Consider the following 18,251-nt stretch of genomic DNA (forward strand, 5'->3'; position numbering starts at 1 on the left):
GAGTCACTTGAAGTTTAACTTTAGAAAAACAGTCAGTAAAATAAATCCTTTTGCTTTTCACCATAGCCCCTGGATTATATTTCAATAACCCTGTAATTCCTGTGGGGTTAGCTGCTTGGTCTTCCATATGTATACATTTATACCTATCATTTTAGCATAAAACTAATCAGATTTTCAACACTGAAAAAAAATCCTTCACATTTATAGAATCTGCTTCTTCCATGTCCTAACAGAGGGAAACGTGTGAGTAGCACGTGTCTGATCGACACAGCAGCAATGCTGCACCTCCCTTTCTCTCTCTCCACATACAAGTGGTAGTGATGCATCCAGCATATAATCCATGAATCAATCACATTAAACCCCCAAAATACTCCAGACCTCTCAGCAAAAGCTTTTTTTTTTTATCCACCACATGTCAATCAGTGACTTTGACGAAGTTCAATATGCAAACTGAAAAATTCTCAGCTATTCTCATATCTGGAGTAAAAAATAGTTTTAAAAGGAATTGTCCAAAGCACAAACACATGAATGCATGTGCAAAGAGACGGTGAGTGCATTTAATTTAAAGTTTGTAACCTACATTAAAAATGTGCTATTAAAATGGAAAGCCATATCCATGGAGCTTACAGGCTGGGAATCAAAGATCAACACTGTTTCGTATACAATACAGGCTTGCCAATCTTCATCTTTGCAGCAGTATTTCCCAAGCTTACAAATATATTTGTGCTAACAATTATTTCTCTGTAAACACAAATGTCCGCTTCCTTTCAGCACTGAATTAATTAAAAAGGTGTGATGAGGCAACAAGAATTAAACTGCTGGCTGATCTGGTGAACAAAAACCCATGTTTTGAGCAGGTAAATATTTTAACAGAACTCTGTCCTGTTATCAGCTATTCTCTTCAGGGTTTGTCTCCACCAGTGACACAGTTATAACACAAGTAACGCTATGACGGGAATGTAAAACTGGTATTATAACAACACAGTGGTGGGGCAGAGCCCATGATGATGGAGGTACAGGTGATGCACCATGTGTTGTCATGGTCCTGCTCCTCTGTATCCTGCCGATGTTTTCATCCTTCCTAGGCACGGTTTTGAAGTAACTGCTTTTGACTGGTGCTGAAAAGCTGCACTTGTCTCCATGCTTGCTTGCACCTTCATCTCTCAGTTTGGTCACGGGACCCTGAAGTTGGCCCCAACATATTAAATTGTTGTGTCACCTGCATTTCACTACTTCACTTGTGCTCTAAATGACAGACAGACAGACTTCCTCATCTTCCACTCTTGCTTAATACCTCCAGTGGAAGAAGGAGCTCTTCTAAAGTAAAGCTATACTGTCTCAGAAAAATAAAGTGCAATTACGAGTTTGTCCACACTATTTAGCAGAGATGAGTTGTACAAAGATGGTGGGTTTAGTCCTGCAGAGCTGGTCAAGAGGAACCCGTGCACAGGCTGTCTTGTAGAGCTGTTGGTATTCCTGACTGTGGGTACAGCATGGCTATACACCCCAGGCAGATTGATTTCTCTGCTATCCTCAGTTTTTTGCCCTTCTGTAATGCCTGCCTATACAACTTTCCCTCCTCTCTAAACAGCTGCATTGACAGACTCTGCCTGCCCCTCCTCACCTCGGCAAAATGGAAGAGACAGACAATCTGTCACTGACAGCCTGTGTACGTGACAAAGCAGATGGGTACAGCTAGAGTGGAACTATGGCTTACATTGTTCTGTGTGCAATGGGACCACTGCAGCCAGGTTTCCTATAGATACATCTTCCGGTTCCCCTTTCCTATGGCAACCGTCCAGCTCCTAAACAGTATCCCTTATGACATTCTTTAAAAAAAACAAAAAAAAATTCCTTCTCTGCTGTAACTGTTTTCCTCCCCTTTTGTCCCCTCTGTCTTTTCCTCTTCCTCCTTCCACACATCCTCTGAAATGGACAAAAAGCTTTTGTTTCTGCTGCTGCTAACTGCATGTGTGCTGGTTGCTCTGTCTGGGTTGCCTGCTGGCCTAATATGCAGTGAGCTCACACTGCAATATGCTGCTTGTCTCTACAGGGAGTGTTATTCTGAATCCTTCACCTCTAATGGGCAACTAATTCTCACAGAAATGGTAGTTATTTAACAATTTTGATATTTCTTTCTACCTGTTCAATTTGTTTGACACTAGGCAGAAGTTACTGTGAGTGACATCTGAAGGATGGTTCAACTGTCACAAACACACCTTCATGACATGTGGCTAAAAAGAATTAATATAATAGAGATGCATCAGTTTTTTCATGGATATCTATTGTACCCAGAACTCTCAGAGCATATGTGACTGATATTTACAGAAAATTACTACTGTTCCAAAGTTTCACCGTGGGGGGTACATACATGTTTTTTGGTCGTCATAAATCCTTTAGACAGAGCAGCTTTTAAATTCATATAAAAATAGAGCCTGAATGGCAAATATCCCTTAGCTGAAATATTTAAAGGCAAGCTTTTGAGGAGTTTAGTTTTTGCAGACAAAAGAGTCACTAAAAATGTAACAGTATGTCAGAAAATAATATGTGCTGACTGAAATAGTTTCTCTCTTGCCCTTCCTGTGACTGGGCAAATCGAGAGAGAACAAGGAAACAGCTGGTCAAATACAGATGAATCAAGAGTGCAAAAGCACACAAACAAAGATTAAAGATTTACTACTGAACACCAAGACTGAAATTTCCTTCTTTCAAATGAGACACAATTAGGAAAGGAAGAAGGTCTCCTGCATGGAACACCTGTAAAACTTACTCCCATCAAAAGCACAGTAATGTAACAGACGTACCGTCTTCACTGGTGTGGGGCTCTGTACTGGCATCCTGGTCCACCTCCTCCAATGTACCATGTTCGCTGTATGGGCTGTCACTGAAGGGAAACAAAAAGTTGAGCAGAGAGTGAAACCACATACATCAAAAATATGCCACCCCCATGAGATTATTTAAAATTATTCTTATAATATTACAAAGTTATGTGCAACATTACAGAAGAAGCCTACATACCCTTCCTTGAAACAAGATCTTCCGGTATTAACAAGTCCTCAGAACATTTGAATCCTTTATTTATAAAAAGTGTGTGTGTGTGCTGTCAAAGGAGTGTCCTGGTTTTGGCTAGGATATAGTTAATTTTCTGCCTAGTAGTTGGTTTTGCATTTAGGATGAGAATAAGGTTGGCAACACACTGATGTTTTAATTGTTGCTGAGCAGCGCTTACACTAAGTCAAGGACTTTTCAGCTTCTCGTTCCACCCCGTCAGTGAGTGGGCTGGGGGGCACAAGAAGCTGTGAGGAGACACAGCCAGGACAGCTGACCCCAGATGACCAAAGGGATATTCCAGACCATGTGGTGTCATGCTCAGTATATAAACTTGAGGCAAAGCTGATCAGGGGCTGCTGCTCCGGGACTGGCTAGGCATCAGTTAATGGATGGTGAGCAACTGCATTGTGCATCACTTGCTTTGTATATTCTAATTATTATTGCTATTTGCCCCTTCTTTTCTGTCCTATTAAACTGTCTTAATTTCAATCCATGAATTTTACTTTTCTTCCCCCAGTTCTCTCCCCCATCCCACTGTGGTGGGAGTGAGCGAGTGGCTATGTGGTGTTTAGCTACTGGCCCAGTTAAACCATGACAGAGAAAAGGAGCAGGCTGAAATTTGATAAGGTAGTTCACAGTCAGAGTAACAAATTTCCTATCTGTCTGTGTGCTCTGCACAGTACACCTGGAATTCTGGCTGTGTCTGGCTGAACATATGCTGTAGGGAACCTCATCATAATTGACTTTGCTTCACTTTTTTATAGTTAACACTTTATTATGTGAACCTAAATGCTCTTCTCATTTATCTTCATAGTTCTATTGTGTGCAAAAATAATTCTGTATCACAGGAATTATCCAGACAACAGCCTAATGATTTTGTTAAGATGATAGGAAGGGCAATATTCTGCCTTACCAGTAGTCATCTCCAGCCATGCATTTTTCATATACAGGTCCATCAAGTTCCTTCACATCCGGAAAAATAGCCTCATGATGGATGATGATAGTTTTGATTATCTCATTCACATGCGCCTGACAAGACACTTGGTCTTGTATGTCTGGAACAGGCATCAGGGTTGGCCCAAAACAAATGGCCAGGTTGTATGGATCCATCATGTTTTCATCACTGTACTGCGAAAGGCTGTTATAACAGAAAAATCAAGACAAATTGACTTTTCTACTGTGACTAACCTTAACCTGAAAACTGGAGGAAACTTAATGTTCGATCACAACTTAGAGATTTCCTGTTCTCATTGATAATCCTACATAAAGTAACAAAACAAAAAAAGATTTCTTCCATAGGTTATGCCCTTTATGAAGTGAGTTTATACCACATATATGTATGTAAATGTATGTGTTCCCACACTACCATGTTTAGTGTACACTGACTTAATGGGCTAACATAAAATGCATCAACTGGTGCTGTTTCTATCTCATCAGTGCTTATCCCTGGAGCTTCAAGTGAACTGGATGCAAAGTGGGTATACATTTCTCATCGGTGCTTGATGCACCGCTCCCTTCAGCTGGCTATGTAACTTAGGCAGACTGAATTGCCTTCTGGAGGCAACTAATTTCCTGGATCTTGCAAATTCTCTTGTGACTTCAGGTTGCTGTTTTTACCATACAGCCTAAAATTCCGAAGAACCTTAACTTCTGCCAACAAACTCCTACAATAGTTTCATTATGGAAGTGTCCAAACAAAAGGCTTTGATTGTTCTTATTAATCAATCTTTGCAAATTCTCCGTTCTTCCAGAAAATGCAATGTTTTCAGTTTTGAATGAAGAGTTGCTATGCATTCCCTTTTTTAAAAGCATTGGCATTTCTAACGGAAATGCTGGTTTTTGAGTGGTTCTATGTGGGACCAGTCAAACAGAACCTGAAGTGCTTGGATGCCCTATACTATGTTGTTCTGCACTCTGAAGCAGCATACGAATTCTGATGTTTGGTTCTGTTCAAATACAGCAATGTATTTCCCCTAGAAAGGGAATTTTAGAGAGTGGTTTCCACATACAAACTATACAGATGCATGAAGCAAACCTTCTAAATTACTTCCCTCATAACTACTTCGTAAAATTAATCATGTTCCCCCCTTTTTATGCCATTTTATCCTGTCCTGTATGTTAATTGGAGACATCTTGTTCTACCGATTTATAAGGTGATTTAGCCTTTACATGTGTGCAAAATTGTGTAAAACATTATAACTATCATCATGAAATGTGAAGTTCTGCTGATGGCTGGCAATATGCAGGGCTCAGTACTGGGGCTGATGCTATTTAACATCTTCATGAATGACTAGCCAAGGGGGTGGAGTGAACACTCAGCCAGCTTACAGATTATGTCACACTGGAGAGGGTGCAGTAAATATAAAGGTCAGGATTACCATTTAGAAGGACTTTGACAAGACAGAGAAATGGACAAATGGGAATTTCATCAAGCACAAAAAGGATGAATGCAAAGTCCCGCCTACAGGATGGACTAATTCCACATACTATTAGTCTGGAGCTGACTGTTGGTTAGCAGCTCCCAAGGAAAAGCATTGGGAAAAGCCCTTCTTGGACAAGAAGTTGGATGTGATTCAGCAATGCATCCTCCTGCAAAGAAGTCTATCTTAGGAAGAGAAAAGCCAACAGGTCAAGGGAGCTGATTATTCCTCTTCTACCTGGTGCTCATGAAGTTGCACATGACACTTCTGTATCTAGTTCTGAGAGACTGGCAAATTGGTGCAAATCCAGAAAAGGACCACTAAGATAGCTGGGGAGCTGGAGCAATGGGTTATGAACTAAAGTGGAGAGAACTGGGTTTGTTCAGCCTTTGCAAGAAAAGGCTACTGGGGAATTTAGCTGCAATCTCCTACTACATACAAGATTATAAACAAGAGCGAGACAGACACAGGTGCAAAGGGATGAAAGGCAACAGACACAGCAAGGGATACTCCAACTGAAAGCAGGAGAAAATTTCTTTACTGTGAGAGTGACCAAGTACTGGGACTGACTGCCTAGAGAAGTTATGGAGTCATTGCCCACTGAGGTTCTTGACTGCACAAAGCCTTGAGCAACTTGATGTAACTTTAGAAGCTCTGAGAAGTAGGCTACAGGAGGTGAGGTCTGCCATGAGATCTCTAACTTCATGTGGCCAAGCAGGCATAACTGCACATGCAAAAAGCAGAATGAGATTTGCAGAAAGTCAAATCATGGGAATGTTTTTCCTCTGGATGCACGAGAAGCAATTTGGAAGCAGAAAGGAGGAAGTCTACTTCCCAAATTGCATTCCTGTGGAGAGCACAGATGTAGCAAACATGACCGTGTAACAAATACCACCCCATACAGCTCTGTTCAATCTGTACGTTTAAGAAGAGGAGAAGCTGTGATAAAAGCTCTTAGGACATGGTGTCACTTTTGGGGGATGAATTCTGTTTCAAATGAATAGTTATTTTCATAAAACTTTCGATCTCTGCCCCTCTCTTCGATATTGCTTAAAGTGGTTCAGAAACTGCTAGAAGAAAGGAAATGGGAACAGCTGTGAATACAGGCATGAACAAATAACCCAGCTGCAAAGACCCTGTTACTATAGGAACAGACAGGCTGGATGAAATGGGGAAGGTCGCAAAGACAGAATGAATCAGCAAAGGGCAAATTTAGGGAAAAAAAAGAGGAAAAAGGTGATATGAATATAGATCTAACAGGAAACAGACAATATGGCAGCAGAAAGAGAAAAGCTAGAATCAGGGTAAAATGCACATAAGCAAATTTTTCTGTGAAAACACTGGGGGCCAGCAAAAACCAGAGAGGGCTGTGCAAGAGTGGAGGGAAAAACAGTGCAATTGCCCAACTTGTCTTTTATTTTCTCTTCCAGAATGAAGAAGTTTTTTCTGGGATGATGAAGACACGAACACCACTTTCCCTTTCTCACACAACTCTTCTTCCAGCCTGTGTTTTGCAATGTGACAACAAAGCTCCTTCATATTGAAGCATACACAGGAGATGTATGTTCTTTATACTCATACCCCTGTTATATGAAAATAGAAGCAGCCACAGGAAGTCTCACCGTGGCAGTGTCTAGCATTAAACAGGTAGTTTGTAGTGCCTTTGTTGCTTGAATATGCTAGGGTTCTTTTTTCCCATCAGGAGATAAAAGTCAGCTTAAGATAAGGAAAAAAAAAATTTTTTAAATTGCAGAAACTATTTTTAATGTAGTTACAGTAGTTTTGCTATTTTTCTTATCAGCTTATTTTGTTGTCAGCTTTAATGCTGTAGCCTGCACTTCCCATTTCAGACAAGATTTTAATCTGTCTAAGTATAACCTTGTTCAGTTTTGGACAAATGAAATTTTAATTTGAATGAAAACCAGTGTTTTTGTTCTATTTTCATTGCCAGTTAGAAGACCATCTTTCATGTTAAATGGCGCTTAAATGTAAATTCTACATAGAGTATGAGTAAACCCAAAGAACTTCAATACCAGGAAAGGAAGGCAGATAAAAATATGATACACTGGGTAATTATCAAGCACTTACTGATTGAGGAAGGCGAAGAGGTATCTCATCACTATAAGGACCGACCTGGGCAAAGTAAGAAGGAGTTTGCGGATGTGAAGAGCCCTCTCATAGAGATTGTCTATTCCTGCAAACAGAAGAAAATATTTTATGTTCCCTTGCATATGATTGTCTAAAATGATATTCAGTCCATTTACTCAGTTTACTTTGACTCTTTATTGTCAAATGCCCCTAGTTAGTATTGTCTAATTTTGGCCAATTAGAAAAATAAGATCTAGAAGTTCCTCCCCCTCTCATTAAAACTGCACAGTTTAAAAGGTCTTTATAAGAAGGTACAAATCTGCCTAAGTCAAACCCTGGCCACTTGCTGAGCATGACAGCTCACAAAACCACTAAATCAGTACATAAATAAGCTGAGAGAACCAAGGAGAGATGTTTGTTATCTGTTTCAAATAGAGGTACATTCTCTTTATTTGAACGTTCACATCAGATACATAATCTTCCAATCATTGAGCTTCTTGTCTTGTACCATGGATGCACTATCTTCTGTGTTGGTCAGAAGGATTACGTGGCTGCAAGTAGGGCAATGATGGGATAAAAGCTTGAACTGTTTTTCAAAATCACTAATATCTCAATTTTTAACTCAGTGTGTTTTCTATGTAAACGTCACTGTTGGAAACAACCTAAAATTTCAATAACGTTTTTTTATGTCAGCCAAGAAAGAGTGCTGGAATTAACAACATCTAGGGGAAATCTTAGCTGACTACATGAGAAATCCTGTCCTGTGGCACTGAAATGGATGTTCAAAAATTTGGAAATCAGAAACAGAAGCTGATTCCAATAGCTGAAAAGCCAATTGTACCACAAAATGTTGTATTTAGGAGTACACAATTAAAATAATCACTTACATAAAAATGCAAGTGTAAATAGAGTTACTGGTGTGTGTTACTTATGTGCTCTTTGGTATCGCTATTTTTACTGATCAGCATTTATCTGTAGATGCAAAACGCGTGTCGACTTGTGTTTCTTAGAAGAACAACTGGTGTCTAGCAACTATGCATAAGCAGAGCATGTTGGCAGCAAGACTTCTGGTTACCACGCAGAAGTACTATAGTTCATTGGGAAATGCCAGTGTAGTAGATGGGTGTGACATCTGCTCCCACATCAGCGTTTATAGGAGATTCCACTCGCTCAGCACCACTAGTGTGCTGGGAACAGAAGATTCTGGGATGGGGTGAAACTGGGCTCCATGAGAGTTTCTGCAGGAGGAGAACAGTGCACCACTGCTTGCATGAAGGAAGTCCATTTGGATCGTGGTATCTACTGCAGGAACAGCACAGCAAAAACTCTGGCAGGAAGTAAAAACCTATTCCCCAGCAGAGCCCCTGGAGGCTGGAACAGTGTCTCTTCTCTGGTGAGCTGCTGTAGAGCTGGTAGGGAAAAGGACTGCTGACAAGCTGGATAATTTATAACCTACTGAGTCACTCTGAACCCAAATGCTAGACGAAAATCAGTTCAAGTTGTTACACTTTCTCAAGTGGAGCATGGGACTTGAAACTTATTTTTATGTTTCTGTTAAATGTGGACTGTACGAATCAAGAAGAATTATTTCTGGCTACTGGTTAAGAACTGCAGTCCATGGCAGGGATGTACTAAGTCCAGGAGCTGCCTGCACAGTAAGGATGCACAGAGCAACTACAGTTCTCCTTTCCCATTCCAGTGCAGACCACATCTTGGATGTCAATGCTGTACACCCTCACTTCTGCAATGCAGTGCCACACTGCTGTTCTGCACAGCCCACAGCCACCAGTTTTAGTGCAAGGCCGTTCTCCACCTGCCTCATCTAGCCACTCCAAGTGGAAGAAGCCTGCCCGTATCTTCAGTTCCCGTTCTTTCAACAAAAACAGCTGCTGTTACAGCTAGGGTGCCTTGTGAGTCTCCAGTTCACCTGACTTTTCTCCTGACAAGCCTGTCTGTGAACCTCTCTATGCAGAGTTGGAGGTCTAGGTGGTTTTGTGCATGGGCACAGGTGGATTTTCTATGGAGTGGGGCTGAGGGAGGAAGGTCCAAAGGAACTTCGGTTACATCTTTCAACACTATCACCTCGGCAGCACCGTGTGCTGCATATGAGAAGCTGGAGAGAAGTTGTGATGCAACACCAGGACTCGTCTTCTGCATTACAGCCTTTCCTGGCTAATGGCTTGTGCTGCAGACCTGCCTCTTCCAGCCAGTTCTGGAGACCAGCCCTGGGCCAGGTTCCGTCATTGCTGAATTCAAATCAGTCCTGAGAAATGCACTAGCTGGAACCCCAGGCGAGTCCAGCGGCTCCTTCTAGCAGTGTGCTGCCTATACGGATTCAACAGCTCTGTATAAACGAGTGAGCTAAACCAGGCTGGGGCGGTCTTGAACACCAGCAGGTAGCTACAACTCAATAGTTATCACACTCTCCAATGTGCTTGTGGTCTGTGCCAACTATAACTCTTCCAAGCAGTTCCTACACATGGTTGACAGGATGCATGAGCCAGGAACTGGCTCCAGTAGGCAGCATGGACAGGGTAGAGTAGGTACAGAGAGTTTGGCTGTATAGCCATGTGTTGAGCTATCCCAGCTGTCCTACTAAAAGCATGACTAGTATTAAGCATGTCATCTCTACTGAAGCAGTTACAAGTTATACGTACCTGAATGATGTATTTCCAATACCCTCCTGGTAACCCAGACCCAGTTTCTGTGAAAGTCCCTTTATTTAAAATCCAAACTACTGCCCAGTGGTAAATTCATGTTCTTTCCACATTATTTTGAAAGGCTTTTATTTCCCAGCACTGATTTGGTTTAAAGGAGATAGGTAATTATGCATATTTGCAATATTTGCATACTGCTTTTAATGAAGAGCTGAATTTCATCGTTGCTTGCGTGTATGCAGTACATGAGTGTTTGGGTACATAGGAAAGATGGAATGAATACAGAACAATCTTTCCGCATCCAGGCAGAAAGAATTTGCGGCTCTGCTGCTTCCCATGCAGAGGAAAGAGAAAAGCATTGCTTGGCCTCTGCTGGCTTTGCTAAAGAGAGCCTTGGGGCAGAAGGGCCATCCAACCTACAAGCTGGTTGCTGCAAGGAACCACTGACAATCCCAACACTAGAGAAAGCTGGCCATTTTCCCCTCTCCCAGTACTTCTGTTAGAGACCTTCTTTTCAGTACTCTGATTTTCAAGAACTGTAATTAGCCCTACCTGAGTACCCGATGAGGTATTACCCATTTTCCAGCTAAGAAAACAGAAGTGCTGATATTACATGACTTGTCCAAATAAGGCAATTAGCTGCCAAGCTGAAACAGAAATCAGGGGATTTGAAAACTGGTTCATTACTCTAATGATGAGACTCACATTCCCAAACACAAGCAAGAGGACAAGCCTCTGGCAAGGCCAAGCACACTGAGAACTATCATGATTTTTCTGACTGTGAAGAGAGAGGCAGCGAAGAGAGATCTCTGTGAAGGACACAAGAATATCAACCGCAAATCAAGACTTATGTCAGCTAAACATCACACAGTGAAATGGTTATTATTTTTTAGTTCCCAGTTCTCATAGCAGAGCAAAACTTTTGGAGCTCTGGTCTGACACACCTGCCTTCCAGACCTATCTCAGCCATGGGGGTCAAATCCACAGGAGTTTCCTGACAGCAAGATGAGAAGCTGTTTGGTGTGGGAACACTGTGCTTCTACCAAAGCAAAGCTGCAGTGCAGCCCAGAGCACAGAAGACATTTGTGGGGTGAACAGAGAAGGAGAAGAAGCCCAGTTCTGGGGTTTCATGACTACAGTATATTTTGGAAGAGCTGGGTACCTGTGCCCACAACTTTTAATGTATTTTTATCATACCATAGTGGAACAAAGTACCCTAATAATATAAGGAACTTCATTTTCTGTGTATTCATAAAATTATCTAGGCATCTAAGTATCAGAGGTGTTTGGGATCTAAGGAACGTCCACCAGACACTACAAAAAATGAAAAACAGAGAGCTTGGAGGACTCTTCAGAGGTAATTTAAATGTCAGCCTCTGACTTCACTTTAATCACCTCTGAGAGGTGTCCGTCCAACTTATTCATAAAATCCTTCAAGGCGGCAGATCACAAGTTCCATAAGAAAATCCTGTATTGCTCTTGGAGAAGATTTTATTTATTGATCTCCCATGGACTTCCTCTGCAAACACTCCAGGATGAATGAATCCAGACGAGATTAATGTCATTGCATAAATGAAAGAATTACATATCAGCTAGCTGCCTCTGTCAGCCACGCACTAAGGACTGGTTCTCAATAGCATGAGAGAGACATACATCCTAGGCACTCAAGCCCTAAAAGCTGTGATCTTCAGCTTCCAAGATCACTGGAACCTCTTCTGGAGAGGCAGCATCATCTTCGCTTACTGCAGAGACCCACAGAAACAATGAATGTCTACTTTTCTCTTTCATGAGAAATAACACATTTTAACCACCTGGTCAGTCTTGATGAGGTTTTTGCAAAGGCAGACCCTAAAGTGAAACAGACAGAAGTGAACAATCTGCCTCAGAAGACTAAAGGAAACCTGAGAGGGGAGAAAACACAATTACTAACAAAAGCCCCCAAACACAAATAAACCAAAACTAAATTACAAATGAATACAGGGATACATTCATCCTAAATAACATTAAGAAATGCAAATTAAAGTTTAATTAAGCAATAATCCTGAAATAGTGGAGCATATAAAAGGCAGTAAATATTCAAATATTTAGATGCAGTGATGGAGAACAAAAGACTTTTGCAAGAGAACAATTGCTGGTGGTTTTCAAGTATTTTGGGACAACTGGACAGCTGCATGCTACTCAGGTTTAGCTAAAGACGCTAAAGAAGCACTGTGCTTTTCCTGGTCTTGGTCCTACACATGGCCTCTCCTACACTGGAGGTGAGACATGGTTACCAAACAAGAAGGTTCAGGTTGGGAACAGAGCTCAGAAACATGAGTTCTGGATTGTCTATGTTCTACCACCCTCTGTTAGTAGCCAGCCTCCATGGCCCAATCTCAGTAGGAACAACAGGATTGCAAAGATTTGGCAAAGGGAAGATATTATTGATCAGAACATATGGAAGGAGAAACCTGGTGTCAGTAACTAATGAACTGTGCTACCACTAACACCCAGTGCTGTGCAAGGTGTAAGCATATTTCACAGGCAAGGGTAGCATAAAGGAGGAATAAGAAAGCAAACAACGGTAATGTAAAATGTTTCTCTCCTTTTGGGACCACTGTTTTGAAGGTTAAAATCTAATGTGATATCTCTGTGTGGGGGTTACTTGCTACTTCCCCTCGGTGCAGTGCCTACTAGTAACAGCGTGAATGCCTAAAGCATATTTTACACACCCCGTGAATGTCAAATGGGACTGAGTTACACTCGCAGATGTAATTTTTATGGTCAATTTGCAGCTGACAAGTTATCTACATGCATATGTGTTAGTGTTGAAGTTAACAATTTGTGCCTCTTTTCGCTTTGGTAGATGAGTCCAATCCAGCTCAAAGATATGTATATATTAACTCAGCCATTACAGCTCCTTCAGATCTATTTAAGAAGGCATTACAGGAGGACAAACTCAGCAGTCTCCACTGTCACTTAGGGAAGGAAACACTTCCTATTTTGTTGAAACTTTTCCAGGAAGAGGTGATGATTCAGAATAGTTTTTTACTTTTTAAGTAATGGGCAATAGTTTGGAAAAACAACAAAATAATTTCCCTTCATAACATTTATGCCTTTAGGTAAATGGGCACTGCTGGCAGCAAGGGACTCGATAAAAATCAGAAGGAAAAAAGATGTAAGTTTTCATCCATCCTGCCGTCTTCATATATGAAATTTAAGGCAAGAGAGATGAAACCATGAAGAATTACAATGCTCTGCACAGGAGCTAAGCAGTCTGAATAGCTGAGGTGTGTCTGTTGCTGCAGGGCACAGCTATGTCTGTAAAAGGGAGCTGTAAGTCACGTGTATAAGAGCCCACACCAGGAGAGGAACTGCAGTCCCCAGCAGCGAAGGTGAGTTACAGCCGGCCCTAAGCACAGCTTCAGCACCCTCTTACTCCATGTAATTCTTGTTACAAATACTTTGCTTGTCTTTGGCCCAACCTGTGACTAAAGGGCAGAGAAGTAGTGCAGTGCAACTTCTCCACCTTTCCACTCCAACCTTGGATTGCCCTCTAGACTACAGAATGCTGCTAGGACCAACCATAGCCACTCCTTATGCTGAGAATGCAGAATTATGGCCCATAATCAGATGGATTCTTTACATTCTGTTTTATCTTTCATGCTTGCTCCCGCCCAAGCATATAATTTGGTCTAAATTTTATCTAAATCAGATCATAAGCCCAAACAGAATAACACTGTTCTCATGAGTCTAATTAATACAAATTGCCATAGAAGTCAAAGTAATTTTGCATTGTTTCCACTGTATTTACAAAATGGAAAGCATTAACTCACAATACTCTATTTCATTTGGAAATATATGCATAAATGCAAAGGAATTCCTTGGTGGTTGTACTGAGGAAAGGTTCATTCTGCAGCTGTAGCCTCAATTATGCTTGACATCCATAAATAACCACTTCATTTTCAAGGGTTTTTTCACTGACGACATTACATTTCCATATAAAATGTGTGACATTCTGCCCTTTTACAGTTTTATGTGAACATTAACTTTATGAATTTGCTTTCTCCCTCCTCCCTATTGCAACCATTTCTGCCAAAGATTAAGAAAGCACATGGACATTTATCTTCAAAAACTATTTGAAAACAACATAATGTTTATTCCTTTCCTCATTGTTTTTCAGACAGTGAACGCAGTTTGAATTAAGAGCATTTAAACCCTTCTAATTAAAATGTCAAAGTTTTCTGGACTTTATGTATGTATCAATTGTGATCTAAAGAAGTTACAGCAACCTGTGTTCTCACAGAGGAAAGAGACTCTGGCCCTGCTCCCATTAACAGGAAAACCAAGATACATAATAAGTGAGCACAGAAAAAAGAAACCAATGCAACTATGATTGGTTCAAAGTCTGAAATGGAAGAAAAATCTTGCCTAGGCTGCTTTACTTTTTGCAAGATATCCAAAGCATTAAGGTTAAAATATAGCAATGGAAATGATATTTTTTACCAACAATTTATGACAGCATGTGCCATATAGGTGCTTTGTAAACTAAACCGTGACAGGTAGTATATTTTGAAATGCTTGCTGGATTTTTTGTTTTGTTTGTTGTTTTTCAAAAAAAGGCATCTTACTCCCTGGAAGTGATGCACCACTCAACAAAGCACATAGAATAGGTACACAGCTGTAAAAACACTCTGCCTCAGGCTTCTCAGATAACCAGAAGATGTAGAAACACAGCCTCCTGTTCCCAGTGTATGGTTCTGGGGCTGGCTTGGGTGCAAGGCACAAGAGCTGTTTCTTTCTTTCCTCATACCATATTCAAATTCCCCTCACTGTGAAAACACAAACTAAACTCACTCCACTGTGCTCAGAGAGAAAACCCGCTTTGTCTATCATGGTCTGCACTTACTTCTCCTCCCTCTGCTGAAAGCATTGACATGCCATTTCAGAGTGCCCCTAATGATAACCTTGTGAAAACCAAACCAAACAACAAAATCATCCTCCCCATGCTTCCTCCAAAACCTGCCAGAAAACAGATTTTGGACTCTTACAGTACATTATCAGGAAGAAAATCCTTTGCTTTCTTCTATAACAGCGATAGTAAATGTCAAAACAAGCAGAACTACTCAGTAATTATGCCTCATTTTGACAAATTGTCATAGAGATGATAAACCAGATTTATGACACCCTCGGAGAACACTCAGACTAAACCAGGATCAGAAGACAACACCTCTTTCTCAAGAAACATTTGAAAATATTGCTGCCAAAAGCAGTGACTTTGTTCCAGGCTATTGGTTGTTACTGATTTCAGCTCTGCTGGATGATACTACTATTCAAAGAAAAGGTTGTCAACTCTTTCACAAGAAAATAATTCATTGCCTACTTGGAACACGTAATAGTTGGACATTCTCTACAGAAACCAAGACCTAACACTAGGGAACTAGTGTTCATGGCCTTTTTTCTTGAAATTCTTAATAACAAAATAAATACCTTTCTGGGATAACTGAACTGGAACTCTCTTCAACAGTGATGCTCTAGAGGTTGGTAAACCTTTCCTGCCTGTGCGGGTGCCATGTATATCTACCTGATCAGTTCACTGAAGTTCTACCCCTCTTTCCAAACACCCTGTGCTCTTTTCAGAACCTTCAGTGGTGAATGGAAACCCTTTAAAATCAAGTTCCTCTTCTTGGAACACATTTAAAAGGCTGTTTCGGGCAAGTATATTTGCATTGCCTGAGCATTCACTTGTATAATCTCTGTAAACAGAACACTCATTCTTGGTATTTCGCAATTTGTTTTACAATTGTATTTAAAGTTCTGCAACACAGCAGACTGCAATACCATCTCCATATATAAGAACCACCACTTATATTTTTCTTAATGCTTAGTCAAAATAATGAAGACACAAAGAGATCCAGTGCACAGAATCTGACAGCAGAAACTTCGAAAAAGAGATCTGGTACAAATGTTTAATGATGAAAGTGATCAATAATTTGAACGCTGTATCCAAGAATGTGGTAGATTTTCTGTAAACTGAAGCCATTAAATCAGTAAATTTTTCCAGCAGACATGCTTTAATTCATCCAAGTTATGGAAATCGGCACAGGATTATTAGGTAAAGTTCTATCATTCCTGTCACACAGAAAATCACTCAGTCAAAATGATCCTTTTTAGATTTCAATTTCTATGACTTGCAGACATTTTCTGGGCTGTTGCACCACAGCTAGCGAAAGCTGAACTCAGGCAGAACAGAGATTGTGCTCGCTAAAGAGACAATGCACCCCTCAGCATCAAGGATCAGACTGATAAACTGAGGTTTTGAGATCCTTTAGGACTCCTTAGTACCACCAAGTCTGTAAAAAGCAACAGCTGCACAAAACCCTGAAAAAAAAAAAGAAACACAAAATATCGCACATAGACCTGGTCACATGTGCATGATCCATGTATTTGTAACCTCCAGGAGGAATTACTACAATCCTCCCTATGTGGGAAGCAAACCACACGTGTTCACCAAGTAGGGAGCTGAAAAACACACCTGATCACCAGCCCAGGACACATCAATCAGTGGTCCTGCCTGCTGGGTTGAGACCTCTGCTAAAATAACAGTTTGGAGAGAGCCTGACCTAATTAATATCCCAAAGGACTGGCTCTTGTTACCTGTGAAACTGCCTCTTTCTCCATTTGGTAGAAGCAGGCAAGTAATAAAGGAAGGGTAGAAAGAAGGAAATTCTTCCCCAAAGCTAGCAACTCTGACCACTCCCAATGTACCCAGAGGGAACAGCAAGCCTACTGATGGTGGGCCTTGCCTCACCCCTCCTCAACATCTGCAGGGATCCATGAACTGGAAGAGGTTTCGTGCATGTCAGAGCAATTCACTCACCCACTGAGTACTTCCCAAATTACCACAACCTCTCCGTGTCTGGCTACAAACACCATCAGTGCACAGATCCATGCAATGCTCCTCCAAGGCCTTCCATTACAACTTGTGTGTGTGAAGGCAAACCAGGCTCTCCCACAGATAACACTCAGCTGCTCCCCTCCATCCCTACGCTGAAGGGTTTTCCTGGTTGGACCACGGGTTTCAAGTTGAGCACAATAAAGGTCCAGAATCACACAATGTTGAGCAGTTGGTTACTTATTCACCAGTGCTGACTCCAAGCTGTGGGGCATGAAAACTTTTGTTAAAAGTAACACTCTCTTTGCAGGGTCATGGTTGCATCCCCTTCTGTCCGCCCCAGTGCACAGAGGAAAATAATAATGCATTTAAATTTAACTATCCTTTGTATACTGAAAGATATTCTTCCTGCCCTATTAAACAAAGAGTTGTACTGTACATTAATCCCAGTGGAAAAAGGGAACAACCACAGCTGCCAGTATGACTAATAACTGACCCAGACTGCTACAGATGGCAAAAAAACTGTCTCAGGAAAATGTGTGAAGTTAGCTCTTTCTTCAGGCTACTACTGTGTATCTAAAAGTAAAATTCTCTTGAGAAAGAAAAAGAAATTTCTACTTACTGATACAAGAAATAAGATCATTAAATCTTTCCTTAGGAAAGACAGGATTTTCCAGCCCTCGGAAATAGAGCTTCAGTACTCCAGCAACTGAGTTAATGTCATGGTTACTTTGGTCATCTGCCAAAGGATTTTCACCTTAAAAAGTAAATAAAGTGAATGAAACACACATGCAGGAGCATTCTTGCATAGAACATTTTTATAAGTGAGTGACATTTTTTTTGGTTGGTTGGTTGTTTTGTTTTTAGTGCGTGGGAGGTGGCAATGCAAGCACTGAAGTAAGATAATAAACACTGATTTAGAAATCCCAGGCTACGATTAAACTAAAAATGGCAGCCTAAATAAAGCTTCCTTAAAATTACATAACCTAGTGATCTCTTAGGTCCTGAACTTCCAGTTAGGTATTTATGGAGATGTTGTGATTTACAGTTAGTAAAATTAAAAAGCCAAATGTTTTTAACTGAATAGGATTTCTCAGACTTTTCTTTGGGACCTTACATAAAGCATATGGAGTTAGATCACCCTTTGAATTGGAAATGTGT

General features: G+C 40.8%; 1 protein-coding gene across 3 annotated transcripts in view; it reads right to left on the bottom strand.

Annotated features, from left to right (window-relative positions):
• The window catches only part of SRGAP1 (SLIT-ROBO Rho GTPase activating protein 1), a 137,095-nt gene that overhangs the window by 11,470 nt on the left and 107,374 nt on the right, over positions 1–18,251 (bottom strand). For 2 of the 3 annotated variants that reach the window (XM_018080691.2, XM_018080690.2), the window contains exons 15-18: positions 17,713–17,847; positions 7,560–7,665; positions 3,965–4,189; positions 2,805–2,884 (exon numbers count right to left, since the gene is read on the bottom strand). In XM_018080691.2, the coding sequence (XP_017936180.1) occupies positions 2,805–2,884; positions 3,965–4,189; positions 7,560–7,665; positions 17,713–17,847 (546 nt within the window). Of the gene's footprint in view, positions 1–2,804; positions 2,885–3,964; positions 4,190–7,559; positions 7,666–17,712; positions 17,848–18,251 lie in introns of those variants that run through there. The other variant, XR_001921732.2, reaches the window with a different exon arrangement.

This window comes from Manacus vitellinus, unplaced genomic scaffold, assembly GCF_001715985.3.
Source record: "Manacus vitellinus isolate BGI_N305 unplaced genomic scaffold, ASM171598v3 scaffold_5_pilon, whole genome shotgun sequence".
Classification (NCBI taxonomy): domain Eukaryota; kingdom Metazoa; phylum Chordata; class Aves; order Passeriformes; family Pipridae; genus Manacus; species Manacus vitellinus.